The sequence below is a fragment of the Lepisosteus platostomus genome, chromosome 7, assembly GCF_059453375.1.
Source record: "Lepisosteus platostomus isolate fLepPlt1 chromosome 7, fLepPlt1.hap1, whole genome shotgun sequence".
Lineage (NCBI taxonomy): Eukaryota > Metazoa > Chordata > Actinopteri > Semionotiformes > Lepisosteidae > Lepisosteus > Lepisosteus platostomus.
In genome coordinates this window covers 50,680,656-50,699,978 of record NC_142617.1, presented here as the reverse complement: position 1 = coordinate 50,699,978, position 19,323 = coordinate 50,680,656, and the positions used below count along the sequence as shown (strand labels likewise).

The 19,323-nt window shown below is 42.5% G+C and overlaps 1 protein-coding gene across 2 annotated transcripts in view; it reads left to right on the top strand.

The window, feature by feature from the left end:
• The window catches only part of igdcc4 (immunoglobulin superfamily, DCC subclass, member 4), a 65,622-nt gene that overhangs the window by 6,035 nt on the left and 40,264 nt on the right, over positions 1-19,323 (top strand). The window contains exon 2 of one of the 2 annotated variants that reach the window (XM_088641038.1): positions 15,819-16,133. In XM_088641038.1, coding sequence (XP_088497164.1) covers positions 15,819-16,133 — 315 coding nt within the window. The remainder of the gene's footprint in view (positions 1-15,818; positions 16,134-19,323) is intronic. The other variant, XM_088641039.1, reaches the window with a different exon arrangement.

Here is a 19,323-nt window from a genome sequence, read left to right as displayed (position 1 = left end):
ACTTGCATAGCTAGTATGAGTCCATTGTGCCCATATGTGCCTTTATGTGTCTGTCGGTTGGATAGCTCCTTTTTATCTGTTCTTTCTGCAGAAATAACATCATCTACGTGGATTGTTTTCCCTGCCCTGTGTTGTGGCCCAAAAAGTGGTGCAGGATTAGAACTGCCCCGTTCCCTGGAGATAGTAAAAAAAAAAGGACTCTTCAGTATTATTTAAAGTACTGTACATGAATCAGACTGTGGCAATGGCCAGTTCTATTTGAGGAGGATGTTTCTGTATCGTGTTACAGTCTCAGCAGTATTTTTTGGAATTGGGTGCTAAGTGCTTGTCATACGATGAGACTTTAGAGCTGTAAGGGTAGAGAGAAGCCAACACTACATCAAGCTAGATCTTTTTCTTTTAGCTTTCTTTGATGTGGTTACAGTTGGAGTGGCTTGTATAGTTGGGGTGCACACACAAGTTGTGTGAAAACCCCAGCCCGCCTGTGTGCTCTCTCTCGATTAGCAGGTGTTGGAACTGTCTGCGTTCATGGTTTGTGCACGCATGTATTGAGTTTATGTCAACCAATGCAAGTCGATGAAATCTCGAAGGGTCCCACAAGCCATTACTGAAGACAATCCATTCGATCGTCTGTCGGTTTTTATGATTGATCATTTCTAAAGCCTATTTTCAGATTTAAAAATTTAGGCTGTACAGTAACTATCCACACTTCCTCTGGGAGTTTTAAGATACTGTTCACCCCGGATTGTTCAAACAAATCACACGGGGGGGGGGATCTATTGATATTAGAAAATCGGGAGCAGGTTTTTGGTTAGAAAATCCACATGACAGGGCCTTGGTGAAAAGTGATAGAATGCTGACAGCCCTGATGTTTGTCAGCCCTTCACGGTCACCATGCATGTTGTAATACGGGTCTGTAAACCTCATGGAAACACCCTTGCTATACTGTGTATTTGAGTTCTGCAATACTGTTACTCTACTAGGTGTCCCGAAGTGCCACATCCAGTGTCGATCCACCGAAAGAAAGCCTCTTAGTTCAATGGAGGGGTCTCCGATCTTTTCAGCCTCCCCTGCAGGAGGGGAGAAAGTAAAATATTGCAATATCCGATTTGCTAACCCCCCATTCTTCCCCCAGCTCTTTTTCAAAGGAGCATTTTGTGCAGAAATTTAATTAAAAAATGCCCGAGAAATGCTTTCAGCTCCTGGAAAAGATCTTCTTGATGAATAGGTCTAACAGAGCTTTTGACAGGACACTGTAGCAACAGTTTTGAGACATCTTCAGGATCTGTGATTGGCACATTTTTTTTCCCGTAGTTGACCATTTATTTAGGTTGCCAAGGACCGATGCTTTTAAAAACGCCTGTAGAATTAAACAGCCCATAGCCCCTTTTCCCTAATATTGGCGTTTTTTAACATTGAAGAAGTTCAAGTAGGCGGCTGCCTCAGCATGCGGAGGCTGCAGAGGAACAAGTAAAGGTTTATTCCATGCTGAAAAGAGACGAAAAGAAACACAATGTTTTGGCTGTGGAGCCCTCTTCAGGTGTGTGGTGCCTTCTCTTTTCAGCATGGAATAAACCTTTACTTGTTCCATTATTTAACATTGCCTTCCTTTTATCATTCCAATATTGACCTTATTAAGAAAACCCTTTCAGAATTTTAAAATGAGCCCGGAGTGGGACCACGTGGTACAGTGCTGCTTTATTCTTCATAGTTCATTGTCAGTATTGTGTGAATTTGTTATTTCTTTGGGGGCAAGGGGTATTAAGTTTGTTTTTGTGCACATATTATGTGGTAATGTGTGTGTGGGAGGGGTGATCGGGGGTGCCTGTGTGTGAGAGTTTGTTTGTGCATCGGGTTTTCTGTGGGAAAGTCTCTGCAGGAGTGCATCTCTCTCTGTTCTCGGTGAGCTGGGATCCTTTCACAGTGCTCGCTGGGTAAACAGTCATACGATCGCATTCTTTCCATTCTCTGGGTGCTGGCTGCCACATCACATGGCTGCAATTGGTGTGAGTGAGAGCTGGGGAGGACGGCTCTGGGAGGATTAACCCCTCACTGGCTTGAGACCCTTTGCACTTATATCAGTCATCTACTAGACACCATCCTGCTAGATGAGCAGAATTGCATCTGTGGTGGCGAATAGGAAATGGACACAATCCTGGGTGAGGTGTAGTCCCCAACAGAGGTGTTCTGGTTGTCATCCCTGGTCTTGCAGGGCTGTGGTCTTGTAGATCTAAGTCGCCTCCTGCTGAATATCTTGAATCCTGAAGACCCGGTTTAGTTGGCTGTTACATTTAGTCTTAATGATCTCATGATAAAATGGAATCTACATCACCATACAGCCCTTGTGGGCTACAGACACCCTGCAGTAAATAGAGCAATGCACTGCTGGCTTTGAAAGTAAGGCACAGAGAAAAGGCGAATGAGAGAATTGAACACTTACGGTTCGGATACTGGGCATATCTAGGTCCTGTTAATAAAATTGCCCAGAAAATGTGTACCCAAAGAAAGACTGATGGACTGAAATATCAGCTTGTCAGTTTGAAATGCCAAAGCTCACAATCCCCTCTGCCAAGCCTTAACATCACTGCAGTCATCAAGAATCAATTTCTTTTGCTATTAGTGGAATTTTCGCTCTTGATCTGTGCCTTTTGTTTTTCAAAGACAGCATTGTCTGTTGTAAAGCCCGAATAAAGAGTTATCAGAGTAGTACAGATCACAAGGCTGGAACACAAGATTTATTTTTCAAGAAACCAATATGACCTAGACCTTAACAAAGCTGCCAGCACTGTAACATACAGAACATTAACCAGCCTGATTCCTCAGGAAGAAGCCTGGAGTGAATGGCATTGTTGAAGAAGAGCACTTAAAAACTCCAGGGAACCAAGGATCTTGTGCACACCTTGATAATGGGGCCATGGCTGTACGACTAAAGATAATTAGAAATTCCAAAACTGAGTTTTTAAGAGCTCAACTTTTACCTCCATTAAGCTGAGCTGCTGTTGAGCCTCACAGCAGTCGGTGTTATAATTCCTGCTGTCTTTCATTAGAAGTGCCTTGTAGTGAGGAGGTTCTTAAATGGTACACTGGAAGTGCAGTGTGGCAGATAGGCAGGCCCCGGTGACTGGAGAAGAGCCGCTTCACATTGCCGTCTCTGCATCAAGTCGTAGAGCTGCCTTTCTGCTTTCAGCTGTACGGGCCTCCCACAGCCCGCCTGCTGGGTGACCAGCCTCCTGCTCATGTGGACTCTGTCACCAGTGGGTCGTGATTCATGAGGAAGGTCATCGTTGAGTACCGACCTGTTCTGTGCAGTTGCTAGGAAGGTATTGATCTGACGAATTTATCTTTTCAGTTCTTAATGGATCCCACTGAATTGGCAGCTGAAGTTCATGTATGGCAGGTCACAGAATTGTTAAAAGAACCTTGATGAATTATAGCAGAGGCCTCGGCACAATCAACATGAGAAAAGTATTCAGAATGCATGCAGTATCTCAGAACCTTTAATATCAGCAAAGCACACATAAAATAAAAAAACACCTGAAGAAGGCTCCACAGCCGAAACATTTTCTTCTCTTTTCTGCATGGAATAAACCTTTGCTTGTTCTATTGCTAAAAGGATTAGTAAAACGTCTGTAAAGCGGCTCTGAGGCCACTATGTTTTTGAGTTTCACAGACTTCCTGGATGATGTTTTTCTTGGCCAAGTCTACCAGTACTTGATATGGTAATTTGGCTGTGATATGGTGTGAGGCTAAGCAACAGGTGCAGCACATGCCCTTTGTGAAGGTAGATTTGGCCGTGGGACCAGTGAAGGCTGGGGTGCATGAGAAACAGAAGGGCCCGAGCAGGATGAGGGCCAGACAGACACGTCTTGTCCAGAGAATTTTGCATGATTACAGCGAATAGATCCCTCTTTAGAATTTCTTTTTCACAAAGCAGCAGGGAGGTGTAAGCCAGAGGTGTACTCCGAGGGGCTTATTGTACAAGGAATAAGCAGTGGGGGGAATTGATTAGTTGTGCCACAAGTACTTTGAGAGAAAATACTGCGGCTAGGTAACACCATTGCCTATGTCACGACATAAGACATTTGCAGAAACCCTAGGAAGGATTAATGATCTCATGATTTTACTGGATGAGGTTATACCTGGACGTGGCAGATTACTGCCAAACGTGTCCGCTCTGTCAATTGACAGTAAAAACCTCTTTGATAGTGTTCCCTTCCAACCTCTGCCCTCTGCCGGTCAGAGAGTTCCCCTTCTGCCAGTTGCTATGGATATAGCCGGGCCTTTGGAAAGAGTCATCCTGTATCATGGGATTCATTTCTTTCCTTTGCCAAGTGACTCTGGCGACCCCTTACTTATTAATGGAGCCGTTCTTCATAGTGCTGCTGTGTTAAATTTCACACACATCATCAGGGAGGTTTTTTTTTTTTTTTTTGCTGGTTCATGCATACATGGCTAAAGAAACACGCTTCTCTCAGTGCATGCCTAGACTGTAAGGCCTTATGTTGCTGGGAAGCAAACCAGGCTCCCAGTTGTGCAGCCGTTTGATTTGTTTTAGGCTTTGCTAGCCACAGGCTGTTGTGTTTTGCTGTTCCGAGGAGATAGAAAGCAGAATGTAATAAATCCTCCATTCCTTCTTGCTTTCTGTGTGAGCAGCTGATCTTTTCTTATGTCATTTGATTTTTGAAAACTCGAGAAATAGCCCCGTGGCACAGCTGGAGCCAGTTTCTGCTCTGAGGCTTCCCATCATAGGCCTCAAGAGTCCCATCCTTCTATTATTCCTATGTAATACGACAGCCAGCTCTTCCCTCCGTCCTATTCAGCTATTCAGTTTTAGATCAGCTGGAGCGGACTCTGTGTGTTTGATCTCCATTTGGATGATCCTTAAATACGGTTGAACTTTCATTCAGCTTGTTATCGGCTCCAGGGAGGTTCATTGTGAGCTGCTGAAAACCCATTTGAGGAGTACAGTAGGGGCTCTGGCATTATCGGAGCAGTCAAGCACAGCTCACTGGCCAGAGCACATTTAATGCCTGAAAGGCATTGCTCGCTTGTTTAAAGAAAACGTTGCTGCTATTTGCGGCGTTTCTTTCTCTTTCCTGGTCTCCTTGCCTCTTTTAATATTTAATTCAGGTTTCGATGAAAAAAGATTTTCATCTTTCAGAAGTCATGGCCCTGTTCCACACGAGTTTCCCCAGCCATTCACTCTTCCCAGACCCCAGCAGTCTACCCCTGTCTATCTTGACTAGAGCAGGTGTGACTGCAGAAGGTTGAAAGGGAGGAGGTTAAGGGGAAGTGAACGCGTTGAGCGCCTTTATCTCAGTGGCTGGATTCCAGGCTAGTTCCTATTATGATAATCTACTGAGATTAAATGATTCTGGCCCCTGTTCAAATTGTGCTGCTTGCTGGTTTTGATAGGAGAGAGGAGCGTGTTGGAGCAGACGGGGCATCAAATTATTTATGAGTTTACAGCACCTCTGCTGTCACTTGGCATGGGCCGAACATAATGTGCCAGGCAAAGGATTCTGGAGCATGGAAGAATGACATTGAAGCACTAGAATGTGTGTGGGGGAGGGCTAAGACTACTGAGGGCTTCAGTCAGTGCTAATGCAGTATCGTTTCCAAATGTCCATTAAATCACAAATTTAAAACGTTTTTTCAGGTTGAAAACACACCTGAGAAAAATTAGATATGAGAAAAATGCATATAGTGGATATAAAAAGTCTACACACCCTTATTGAAATTGCAGGTTTTTTTTATGTAAAGCCAGAAATCAAGATAAATCATGTCAGACATTTTTCCATCTTTAATGCGACCTTGCAACCAACAAAATTCAAGAGAAAAACAAATAATTATTAGGCAAAATAATTGAAATAAAAAAACCTCCAACACCCTGGTTGCATAAGTGTGCACCCCAGCTAATACTTTGTGGAAGCACCTTTTGCATTTATTACAGCTGTAAGTCTTTGTGAATAAGCATCTATCAACTTTGCAATTTTATCCCACTCTTCCTTGCAAAAAAGTTCAAGCTCCTTCGAATCACCAGGGGATCTCCTGGGCCAGTTATGAGAGGCTTATTGTACAAGGAATAAGCATGGGGAGAATTGAGTAACAGCTTTTCTATGAGATTGAGGTTTGGGCTCTTACTGGGCCATTCCAAGACTTTGATCTTCCTTTTCTGAAGCCATTCCTTGGTTGACTTGGATGTGTGCTTTGAGTCCTTATGTTGTAAGGTGAAATTCCTCTTCATCTTCAGCTTTCCGACAGAGGCCAGCAGGTTTTGAGCCAAAATATCTTGATATTTGGCGCTAGTCATTATCCTGTCTATCTTGACTAGAGCCCCTGTCCCAGCTGAAGAAAAGCAGCCCCAAAGCATGATGCTGCCACCACCATGCTTCACAGCACGTATGGTGTTTTTTGGGTGATGATGTTGTCTTTGTGCCAAACATATCTTTTAGAATTAAGGACAAAAAGTTCAACCTTTGTCTCATCAGACCATAAGACATTTTTTCACATGGTTTGGGGTGATTGAATGTATTTTTTTTGCAAAATTTAGACGGGCTTGGATGTTCTTTTTTGTGAGAAATGGCTTCCATCTTGCCACTATACCCCATAGCCCAGACATGTGCAGAATACGGGCGATTGTTGTCACATGCAAGGTACCTGCCAGAAATTCCTGCAGCTCCTTTAATGTTGCTGTAGGCCTCTTGGTAGCCACAACGATAAGTTTTCTCCTTGTCCTGTCATCAACTTTGGAGGGTCATCCTGATCTTGGCAATGTCCCTGTGGTGCCACATTTTCTCCACTTATTGATGATAGTCTTCACAGTGCTCCATGGTACATCCAATGCCTTTATATTCTTTTATACCTCTCTCCTGATCTGTACCTTTCAACAATAAGATCCCGTAGATGTTTTGTCAGCTCCTTGCGGACCATGGCTATCCCACTAGGATGCAACCACGAAAGATTCAAGGAAATCCTACAGGAACAGCTGATTTTTATATGGGGTTAATTAGAATCACTTCCATTGATGGGAGGTGTATACTACTTACCTTTGGAAATTATTTTTTATGTGATTAGTTAACTCTGAACACAGCTACAGCCCCCATTGTAAAAGTGTGTGCACACTTATGCAACAAGGGTGTTGTAGGTTTTTTAATTTCAATTATTTTTCCTAATAATGGTCTGTTTTTCTGTTGAATTTTGTTGGTTCAAGGTCACATTAAAGATGGAAAAATGTCTGACATGATTTATCTTGATTTCTGGCTTTACATCACAAAAACCTGCAATTTCCATAAGGGTGCATAGGCTTTTTATATCCACTGTATATAGAATATCCTAACTTATTTATTAACATTTGTAATCAACACAATGAAAATTCCTCTGCCTTTTTAATTGTAAATATACAAGCAAGTGTGTTTCATGTGTTGTAAATATACTGTGTAAAACTTGCTAAAGCATAGAAAAAACAAACATTCATCATAAGAAACTGACCTACTCCTATAAGGCACCATTGATATTCCTGAATTTCAAACTTTTTTTACATATTGTTAGCATTTTAATATATTTTTTCAATTATTTTTTTTTCAAAATTGCTAAAATATATGAAACGCAAACACCCCTCGTAATCTGCTTACGCCATACCAACACCATTGAGATTACTATCTTTTATACCTATTTTAAAGATATGTTGTAGAAAAGGTTATTAAGGTTATTTTTATAATTTTTGCATTTTACAGAGCTTTCTTACATCACTGTTTGGTACATTTACTTTTACATTTACAATTCATATATACTTTCATTTCTTCTAATTTGTCCTTTTTTAAAGAATAAACCAAGCCTGTTGACAGGACTCTCTACTGCTTTTCTGGACTTTGTCCGTTATTACAGGGAAAGTCCACTATTTTTCAACTTTCTGAGTCAAAGTCCGTTAAAGCGAAGTCTGTTAAACCAAGAGTTTACCGTATAGTTTTACCTGGTGCCTACAATGACAAATACAATACAGTATATTATAATAATCCTTTAGAGCTGGAATATAATAATCTGCCCTCTTTTTGTTGGAATTTGGGTCAGTAGTTCTGTAACAGCATTCTAGTTTGTCTGTAGTTTTCCCCCATTTTTAATTTACTAAATAAAATCACGAATTGTGTCACAATAAGACGTATAACAACAGGAAACTGATAATTCAGTTCACTAGGCTGCTCCTGTGCATATTTGCTTCTAGTTGTTTTCTTAGCTTGAAAAAGCAGCAGATTTGACAGTCGATGCATCTATTCACAATGTGCATGCCCTGAGTCCCTAGAGGAAACCGAAAGGAGGCTTCAGAACAGGCCATGAACTCGCCATAGAGCTCTCCTCCAATCACTCATGGCTGTTGCCAGAGCAGTTAGTGGGGTAGGCCTAACCCTGCCTTTGAGTGCTTCCTGATGACTTCCCCTTAGCTGCCAACTTTACTGGGGCTGCTTGGGGTGGCTGAAGATTTATACCTCTTCATGGTGGCAACTAAGTAAAAAAACAGCAGTTAGTTTTGGAGTTTGGGGTTATTGAGCCTAGAGTGTATGGTCACCCAGTAGGTGGAAAATTGCTTTCCTGCAGTGCTCCTGCTAAATGGGCATCTAGGCAGACGGTGGTCACCTTGTCCTGCAGGTCATTACTGAGGAAATGGTCTGTTCCTTTTGCATTTGGGAAAGGAACTTCACTGTACTGTATCAATGACAACAGAGGTCATGAAACGAAATTGATTTGAACTCCAGTCAAGCAACAAGTTACAGTAGCAGCTTGAATTCTGGCCTTATTTATGCAGCATGATGTTGACTTGTCTCAGAGTGCTTTTTCTCTTCTGCTGTGATCATCTTTCTAATGAGGCTGCTTTAAGCAGGAGTAGAGCCCCAGGTACGTTCTCAAAAGCCCTGACTCACTGTCACCCTCATTCACACTCCTTTGCTGCACACAGATCAATAATTTAAAAACTGGGTGGGGGTCTGAGAGGGGCTGTATTTCAGACCAAAGGTAAACAGTTCAGTTTTATTTCCACTTGATGTGATTTTAGCAGAGCATGAAAATGGCTTTCATTTCTAAACCACGTAGAGTAGAATAGCCTTTTTCAGTGTAGAGTAGAATAGAAAAGATGCATGTATCATGCCCTAAACTGCAGTCATGCTGACCTCGAATCAGTGTATTTCAATTTCAAATCATTTCTAACTTTCAAACTAAAGAATAAAATCAATCTGTTTAACCTAAGCTTTCTGCACATACATCTACATGTTTAGTCAAGTCAACTGATTTTATCATTGTAGTGGGCCCACTGCTGCTGTTGTCTGAACGGATCTGTCACTTATCCATATGTATCCTGAAGCACGTTCTCAGAACATAGGTCCAGTAAACCTGATACCTGTGGAACATGAAGGTTGTGCTGGAGAGACAGAACCTTTTCTCCTTGTCAGTTCTCACCATCGCTTACACATCTATTCCCTACAGTGGCACAAGTAATAGGTTTACTCCATGCTGTAAAGAGAAGAGAGAAAACACAAAGGAATAAACCTATGACTTGTTCCTTTGCAGACTACGCATGCTGATGCAGCTTCCCACCTGAACTGTTCCCTTCAATGTCAGTGGGGTTAGTGAAAAGGCTGCAGTGGGAAAGTGGGGCTGCTGGTGAGATTCTGTTGCTAGTTTTACGGGCGCCGGGTATTTAAGGTTTATTCTGCCATTTTTTAATTGCATGTCAGAATCTGTAGACGCTTAAAAAGGGATCAAGAAAAAGCGATGGACGATCAGGCTGCTTTTATCTTTTCTCAAACGTGGTTTTTTAAGCCTGAGCAAATGGGGGATGAAGCTCTCGCCTTGGTCGTAAGCTCATTTGTCACTGATTTTCACGAGTTAGTCCAGCTTCAGTGGAATTAGTCCAGCTTCAGTGTGTATTAAAGGCATTGATTTAAAAAAAATCATCTGTGAGGCACCTAATGAAAAGCATTTAATTACAATGTTAAAATTAGCGACACTGAAATTCTTCACTTGGATGGTTTTAACCTGCTGAGAGTTAGCTGAACACATTCCCTTACTTTCCTCGAGTCTCCTCTTTCTCACTTTCCCCTCTCAGGATCACAGCGCCCCATCCCTTTAGTTCTTTGCGTTTTCTCCCATTGTCTGCCCTATCTCTCGTGATCTCGATCTCTCTAACTCCTGCACGCTGCACAAACCAAAGCAGTAGACTTCCTTCCGAGAGCTCTGATAACATATCCCGGGTTCTGAGAGACATGATGTTAAAAGGCTATTGAGTTAAATGTTTATATAATTCAGAAGTATATCTGTCTTGGCTGTCTGTCAATATTATGACAAAAAGGAACTCCTTGCATGTGCTGTAGCTATTACAACATTATTCTGAAAATAAAAATGACTCCATTCTGTAGTCTTTATTTTTTTCTACTGACTTTTTGGATGCTTGGTTTGATAATTATGCATATTTATATTTGCATATTATTACCACTCACCAGATAGTGCAGGACGGCAGTGTTTGACTTCTTGGATCCCTTTAAAGTAATTTGGGATTGCCAAAAATGTATTTGGAAAACGCAGTTTAAGACTAGAGGTCTTTAAGTTCTAGAGGACTACATTGGATTCTAGGTCATTCCACCTCAGTCCTGCATGGGCTAATCAAAGTGATTTGTGCTCACACCGAGCAATTCGACCCCTCTCCCAGGTCTTAAGCTAATGGTGATTTCAAGGGACTTAGAAATCCTACAGGGCTGTAGCCTGCTGGGACAGGAGCTCTCAAGCCCTATAAAGTTGAAAATCACATTACAGCGTAAGATAGCCACCTTAATCACATTCTTTCCTTAGTCACATGGATGAAGATAGATACCTTGCTTTGGCATCACTAATTAATTTATTCCGTTGCCAAAGGAGTACCTTTTCAAAGAAGTAGTTTTGACTTTGACACAGTCCTGACTTTTTAAGATCTATAGTTTTTTAAGTGCTGTACCAGAAGGCCACATTAAGATTAGGATAATAAAGTTAATGCAAGCGGTAAAGAAATGGCCTCCGCTCTAATGCACCATTTGCAGTATATACGTTCAGTTTTTTTTGTATTGATTTATTTTTAATTTTAATGAGCACACTGTGCATCAGCGTTATCACGATCCTTACTCAGGATGTCTCGATTTCTCCAAAATAGAAATCCCAGTGATATCTTCTATTGGGAATGTGCTGATGCTGTCCAATGTCGTTCCCCTCCTGCCTCCCTCCTTGGTACGTGCTCCGCCAGCTCATCTCTCAGCGTTCCTGTGAGCTATCTTGTTAGAACAAGTGACAGATGAAAAGTAGCTGAATAGCAAGCAGCTTTCCTGAACCTGCAGACAGATTGTGTTTTGTATGCCTTTTTTTGTCAGGTTTTCCTAAAAGCTGCGATTTTGACAGGAGTTTGAAGCTCCTGAGTGCTTTGGCGTGGCTTGTGAACGAGCTGTAATAGTTCAGTCAGGGACGCAGCTGTAGTTGCACACCATTCCAAACATGAGTGTTGCGCATAGCTATCAATCAGTCTGTTTGCCCCCCCACCCCCTCCCCACACCCATCCTCTCCGTCGTGGGCTCATTTCTCATGCTGCCTGTCACACCCCCACCTTGCTGAGACTTATTGCCGGGATCCTGATCACTCATGAGCCACACGCCAGCCTGTACTCCATTCTGTTATCTGCATCAGCTGCTGAGATTCAGTAATCTGGCAAAGAGGTTAAACATTAAAATCTGGGAGAGATAGACACCTGATCTGCATGGAGCCTGACTGGCCTAATCTTTGCCAGGGGGGTTCAGTTTGCAGTATTCCTGCCTGGGAAGAATGTTTAATTTACTTGTGCTGCAATATTGCTTGTTCCTGCCTGAGACAAAGGCATTTACAGTATGTAATGCAACAACCCTCAATACAGTAGCTGTGCACTGTATATCTCTGTACTGTCAGTTATTCTGTAGACGCTATTCTCTAAATGCACCACATTTATTTTTAGTTTTAGTTTAAAACATTGTTATTAAATGTTTTCCTCCCTTATTAGTAGTACAGAAAGTTCAAACTCTAAAGAATTTGGTCTTTTGGAAGCTTTGCTGAATTACAGAGCTCATCTAAAAGGCAGCCTGTTGCTGTCCTCCATTGGAGTGGGCTGCAGGCGTTCTTGTGCTTCGGACTGTGAATGGGTTCCGTTAGGGCCATGACTGCTGGTACATTTCCGTGTGACTGCCGAGTCTGGATTCTCAGGTCCAATCCACTACAGGGCAGACGAATTATCGGCATCACCGCATCCCTGTCTTCTGTGAAAAGCTAGTGTGGAGCTCCTGCAGAGTGCCCTGTTACTCGCAGATATAAGGAGAGTTGGTGTGGGAGTGAGGTTTGAAGACCAGGCTGCGGACAGGAGCTTTAGAAAGAAGACGCAGTCACCCTACTGAAGGGCAAGCTGCGCAGACGGTTCACTGGCGGCCTGCCATTGCATCCATTCAGCGCCACTCAATTTGAATACACAAAGAGCCAGGAGCCTGCCAAGTATTCACGAGAGTGCACTCCTCATTTTCATTGACTATCAATTTTAAATGCCACTTCATGCTTTGAGTACTTCAGAGGACTTTCTTTGGTCTGTGCTTTTTTCATATGTGCTGCAACCGCGGTGTCTTACTCCCTGGCGGAGTGCGAGCTCATGGCTGTCAGTGCTGGTCCAGTCTCAGTCTTCCAGATGAGCACTCAATGTTAGCACTATGCGAGGATCCCTACCCAGCTTTTCTTTGAGCACCAATGATTACCCGTTCTGTAATCCCACACAAACACCCCTTCAATATTTGATGAAACTGAGTGGAAAATTTGGCACTAACAGCCAACTGAGACAGAAAATAACAGGACTGTACTCAATACCTTAACCCTGGTGTTCTCAGCAAGTCAGCAAAATAGCTTGAATTAAACTGAATAACTTGCATTAGTCCTGAGACTATGGGAATTAAATAATTATCTCAATTAACTAAATAAGAGTGAGTGGAATAAAAAATGGTTAACCCTATGACCCACAGGATATGAATTTCAAGAACAGGATCTGGGGGATTAGGACTTGAACCTTTCTCACTCCAGAGTGCTGAAGAAAGTCCTACAGCTACTAGGTGATAGAGACCAACATCCTACTTTCTTATTAACTAGAACACTATGAATAATGAATGCCTGTTTTGCTAATGGAAAATAGTAATGTCAATGATGAATAATTCTGTTTTGTTTAATAATTGATTTTTATTTTTGTAGTCTTGTAATAAAACTACTTTTCCAACCTTTTTGTTCTTTTGGAGCATTTTTGTATTCTATTTTAGAGCCTGTAAGACTTTGTGTGCCTCTTGAAAGTGGGGGTAGTCAAGGGTTGTGTGGGCAACCAGATTGTGTCAATCGGTCCCACATTTTAAAACCCTCTCAGAGGTTCCATAAACGGTACAGAGATGTGAACAAGCAGTGATGTGTTTAAAAATAGATGCAAACGGTTTAATTATCTAATTAGAGCTTAAATGGAAAGGAAAAAGAATGAGCTTGCTGGAGGTGAAAAGGGGTGAATGAGCTTCTATCATGTAGCCCTCTCCCAGTTATTAACAGATGAAAGGAAGGAAAGTAGGCTAACTCTTTCACTTAATTTACTGTTGTTAATGAGCATCAGCAGGCTGATTCATCAGCAGCACTGTGAGCAGGGAGCAAACTGTCGGGTCAGAGTCTTTGGGTAGAACTGCCCCATTTGTCTGCCCTCTGATTTCTCACCAATGTCAGTGGACTTTTGCACTTTGACACTGAACTCTAGACTTCAAGGGAAAGATATAAAGATGTTCCATTACAAGCTGTTTAATTTTATATGGAAGGAGGAAAGCAATTTATTTCATTTGATTGTGACACAGCTTCTCTTTCCATGTGAGCTCACTCTAATGGAGGTAACAAGCTCTGAATATCCAGCACCTGGTGTTGGCTATTATACAATGGTGGCTAGTGACACCTGGCATGGCTCAAACCACTGTCAGCTGGGAGTCCCATTTGTATCCCTGGATTAGACGTCTTGATCGCTGTTTCGGTCCCTGCCAGCTGCGAATGGTGAATGAGCTCAGACTTCTAAGTTATGGGAGTTTGATTTATTTCCCTGCATTCTCAGGAATTGCTTTAATGGGATAACTCTTCAGCTTATTTTTTTCTAAGGCTGTGTTCCCATTCCCCAGTGGCTCCACCAATAAAGACACTTGTTTAGAGTGCAAGTTGACCCGTTTGGCCCAGATGCTGCTGATTCAGTACCGGGCTGATTCTGTGTAGAATTCCTCAAGCAAAGGCACACAATTAGCACTGTGCAGCTGGGATAGTGTGAGCATTTGTTGGTCATGATCTTATCATGCTTTTCACAAAATCATGACTCCAGTGATTTGTTAGGTGGCTGCAAGCTTTCAGTGATGCCAAGTGAAAAACGCACCTCTTCTCCAACAGGAGCCAGCTTCCCTGTAAGGTACTACAGAGGTTGCAGTTTATCAAAAGATGAATAGGTCTGACAGCTGGGCATGTCAGGAGAGCACGTGTACAACCCGTGTCCTTTTACTGATACTTACAAAATGGCAATTTCAAATTGATTACCAATATAACAAATTGTCAATTCCACTTGTGTTTCTTCGAAAACCATGTTATTTAAGTGAATTGTTGATTGTCTCACATTGAGACTGTCCAAGAATTTAGAAATTGCCAATAGATGTATTTACTAGGGGTCGGTTCTGACTCTTCTACACAAGGGTAGTGAAGAAAGTGGCTCATTGATAGTGGGTTTTTTGTGCACTAGGTACAGTAGTATAGATTTTAGTCGGAACACAGACTTAATCTTGTCCCCTTTTTTCTGTCTCCATCCAATCCTACATCTGTTTGTCTCCCTGTGGACCACTGTCCCTCTGCTCCCTGATCCTCTCTTTACATGCCTGCTCTTCACAGGGCTGTCAGGGTGTGCACAGTTGCTGTGTGAGCAGGGGTATGGCAGAGAGCCATGTGCTTTGAGTAGAGTGTTGATACACTCCTTGCCAGGAGAAGCCGGAAGTCTTTTTCTTTGGATCAGCGTCAAATTTAATCTGGAGCTGATCCACTGTGAGTGAGAGATGCTGTGAGAGTACAGGAGGCTTAGCTGCTGTCTGTGTTAGTGGGCGTGTGTGTGTTTATATGGCACTGGCCCGCACCCACACAGCACCCTGCTGAGAACTGCATTACATCATCATTTCAAGCAAGTACTGCAGTGCTTAACATGCTCACTAAATAACTGCACTCCATAATCATATAGATCCATCATTAGCTACATCCTACTTCTACCTACAGTATATCTAAAACAGAGCCTGGCTGCCTTTTCTCTTTTGCTAGTGTAAAATTGTCCTCAGGATGGCACAGGATATGAGTACTGGAGCTGGTCACGGGGGAAACTAATTGCCAGCCGTCATAAGGATGCTATTCCAAACACACTGTCTCTTGGTTACACTAGATTGAGAGCATATTGCAGACCTCGTCTCTGAACCTGAAATTAAACTGCAGCCAACACAACCTTAATATGGACATTTGTCATGTAATTCCCACTGTCAACTAGAATAGACCCCAAAGCAAGGGAATCGCCTTTTTCCTAAGAACATTGTGCTCATGAAGTAGAAAAGCAATTCAATATTTAATTTCCTCACATATTTATTGTTATATTAATTTGATTTGCCTATGTAATTTTGCTCGAATCAAGGTAATGAAGTACAGATATCCAACCCCTGCTGTCGGAGCCTAATGCTCTCTCTTTCTCCCTCTCTCTGCTCCCTCACTCTCCGTCTCAGCAGATAAGTCGCACTCTGTGGAGCTGAGCTGCAGTGCTGGCCCGGTTCAGGTTGTTCTGGAGCCGACCCATTCCCTGGTGCTGGACTGCAACCTGGCGGCGGTGGACCAGCCTGTCAACGTGTCCTGGGTGAGGGACGGAGTGCCAGTGGTGGACAGTGAGGGTCTGCGGGTTCTGCCCAATGGGTCTCTGGCCATCTTGCCTGCATTGCGGGAGGGGCGGGCCCAGGAGCGCAGCTTGGAGGGGGGGTACACCTGTGTGTCCGCCAACGCTTTCGGAGCCCTCAGCAGCCGCACTGTCCTGGTGCAGCTCTCCGGTAAGTCCGGCCCTCCGCAGCACCACGGCCATGTCGCTCTGTGGGTTTTTTTCTTACTGCTGACAGGATGCCTTTCGAACCATTTTTGTCCATTTCCAAGTCATGCTGATAATGCTCCTGCTAATTATTTTCAACCTGTCTTTTCTGTTCCTGGACTTAGCCCTTTCAGGTTTTTTTAGTTGCTTTCAGGAAATGGTGAGCAAATGATGATCTGGAATAAAAAAAAGGCAAAATAACCTGTAGTCTTTGTATTACATAAATGGGGATGTTCATAATGAGTGGTTGTATATTATGCATCGTTAATATTGTAATGTCATAAATAGGGTGTTATATAATATACGGTGTTAGTATCAATTTTTTTAGGGTTTTGGTTGGGTCACTGAGCAGATTTTCTCATGATGAGTGTGTGATTCGCTTCATTCGCTCATGTTGCACAAATTGGCATGCTGCTTGATTTAACAGCGTGCTGAAAGATGGAACAGTTTTTTATAGTGCACTTAAAGTCAAATTCTCTGAGTTCCAGCATTTAATAAGAAAAATGAATAATATTAACAAGACTATAAGTGGCTCCCCTGAAGTGCAGAATGCAGTTAATCCTGCAGGCAGTGGGGCTGCTGTTTCGGAGACCCAGCAGAGACATACTGATGCTCTTTCTGCAGACCCTGTGAACTGTTATTCTGCCATTGTGTCGGTGGAGGCCCCTGCTGCAAAGGCTAATTCAATAGACTGGCTTCTTCACTGCAGCAGGCTCTGCTTTCATTAATTACCTGAAAGGGCTGATTGTGCTCTCCGTGGCCCAGGTAGAGTCAGCCAGGCGACTGCAGCACAATCCGGAGATTAGGTTGCCCTCTTTTCCTTTACAAAACCTGGGGTTTTATTGGCTTTGTGAAGGATGTGCGACCCAGGCATGGATTCTCTCCCCATTGTGCAACTGTCACACGCTTATTATTTTTATGAGACTGCTCTATTCTCAGCAGGGGCCAGGCAGTGCTGAGAAATAGCAGACAGGGCAGATTTGCATTACTATTAACATGCCCTTCAAAGGCTGCAAATGTTTAACTTGCTCAAATGCATTGGCTCTTAATCGTCTTGGGTGCAGTGGCCTCACTAGTTCCAACAGAGTGACGTCCTTAAAATGGGAGCATTGGTACACACATGCACACTGTGCTGACCACTGAGGGATCTGGGGTCCAGATTGCATTTGTTGATCAAAAAGACTAAGTTTGTATGGTAATGCATGCAGTTCAGCAGTTAAGAGACTAATTTTCTACATTGATTAAAAGATGTATGTGCTGCAAATGTTTACACCATCTGGATATATATGCTGTATTATGACTGTAGGCCTGACACTGAGCATCCCCTTATGAGCTTGTAAGTGCTGTGGCATTAGTACAGGTTTCCCCGGCTGTGTGTTCTCACCGATACAAGTGCAGTGACATGTGCATCACCACCATTACATCTGCATGTCTGCAAACTATTTTACCATTTAATATAATGCATTCCCCAGAGGCCTCTCAGTGTTTAAACACACATTACAAAACCAAATCAGAAAAGCTATTCACTTTCCTTTCCTCAGTATTTGAGAGCCAGTGTCCGTTCTGCAGTAGATGGCATTTGTTTTGATGACATAAAGCCAGCCTAAGCACAATACAGGAAATAACCGTGAGGGTTTCCTTTCCAAAGTTAGAAAGCCCCTTAACCCTTGACCTGTGCACACCTGCATCACCTGAATCCCGGCCCCTTTTAACATCTTACATGCATGGTGTCTGCAGGGAAGTGCCTTTGAACTCTAGTGACGAGATTTATGAGACTTCAGAAGTTTCGGAACCTGTGCTCTCTAGTCCAGTTGCTTGCTTGTATGATTGAATTCAGTAATTTAAAATGAGCATTTAATTACCTTTTTTAAAAAGAGAAACATCTGTTAAGTATCAGTCCATCTTACTGAGCTGGAAGAATCATCTGTCCCTAGGCTGTTGGACCTATCCTTTACTCCAGGATCAGTGCTACTTCACATTGCCCTTTTTTATTCAGAAGGCCCTGTCTGGGCTACAGCTCATTGGTGTTGTTCAACTACTAAGTGACGCACTGCACTGGCTGCTGGAATTGCAGAATAACATTGTCTCCAGAGCTGTACTTCAGTCGCATAGGCACGACCCTGCCATGTAGCTGACTTAAAATAAACCAGTCTATTGTGGCAGCAAGCAATTAAGATGAAAGGACAGAGTAATACTTCTGACCTGGCATTGTCACACTTGTCTGAATGCTTTACCTAGCAAGACCATGTCCCGTGTCCTTAGCTGGGCGGTGATTGCTGTGATTGTTTCTCTGCAGTGAAGGAGTGTGGCTGCAGGTGTACTGCAAGCCTGAATAGATGTGTGGGAGGAGAATTATAAAGACTACTAAAAAGGAAGGAGAATCATATCAGTCAGAAGCCCTTAAATTGCTTTCAATGAATGAAATCACACTCCCAGAATTCCTAAAATGATGTTCCTGTTGGTGCCATGTCTTTCTCTATTTTACTATAATATTTTCTCTATCTCTTTCTATTGCCTTTCCATGCTTGATGTTTTATTGATTAACTTTATGGTTTTGTTAAGTTTATTTTTTCTGGATTATGCATGAAAGGCAATTTAGGTGACAGCTAAGCAAGATCAAACAAACTTGTATTTTTAATGTGGTCCACCTAACTGAAGAGTGAGGGAGTTAATCTGCAGAGCCAGTGGAGGTTAGGAGGGACAAGAATGACATGAAAAGTAATGAGGAGAGTTGAGGTAGGGTTAGGGTTATAAATTATGTCAAACTTTTGAGTTAAAAAACTTAATGGATGTATTTAAAAGCTTAAAAGATTTGGAGGTGTGGAATGTCACCATAATGCTTCATCTGAAGAGATAAGCCATTAAACCAAAGTCCTGACTCCTTGATCAGTAAATGATTCCATGACACTTGTGTAAGAGTCAACACACTTGGTGTGTTTGTGTTTCAGAAAGCAGGAAGGCGAGTTTGTGTCAAACAGAAGATGAACTGGATTGTTGAACCAGTGTGTAACTTTGAATGCTTTAAGGCAATGCTTTCATTATTCATTGTGTTTCTATTACCATTGTTATATTCAGAAAAATATTTTTAGAAAGGACTTTCTAAACTTTCAAAAATCAGTGCTCAGTGCTTGCTTGGTAGGTTAGGTATGTTTGCA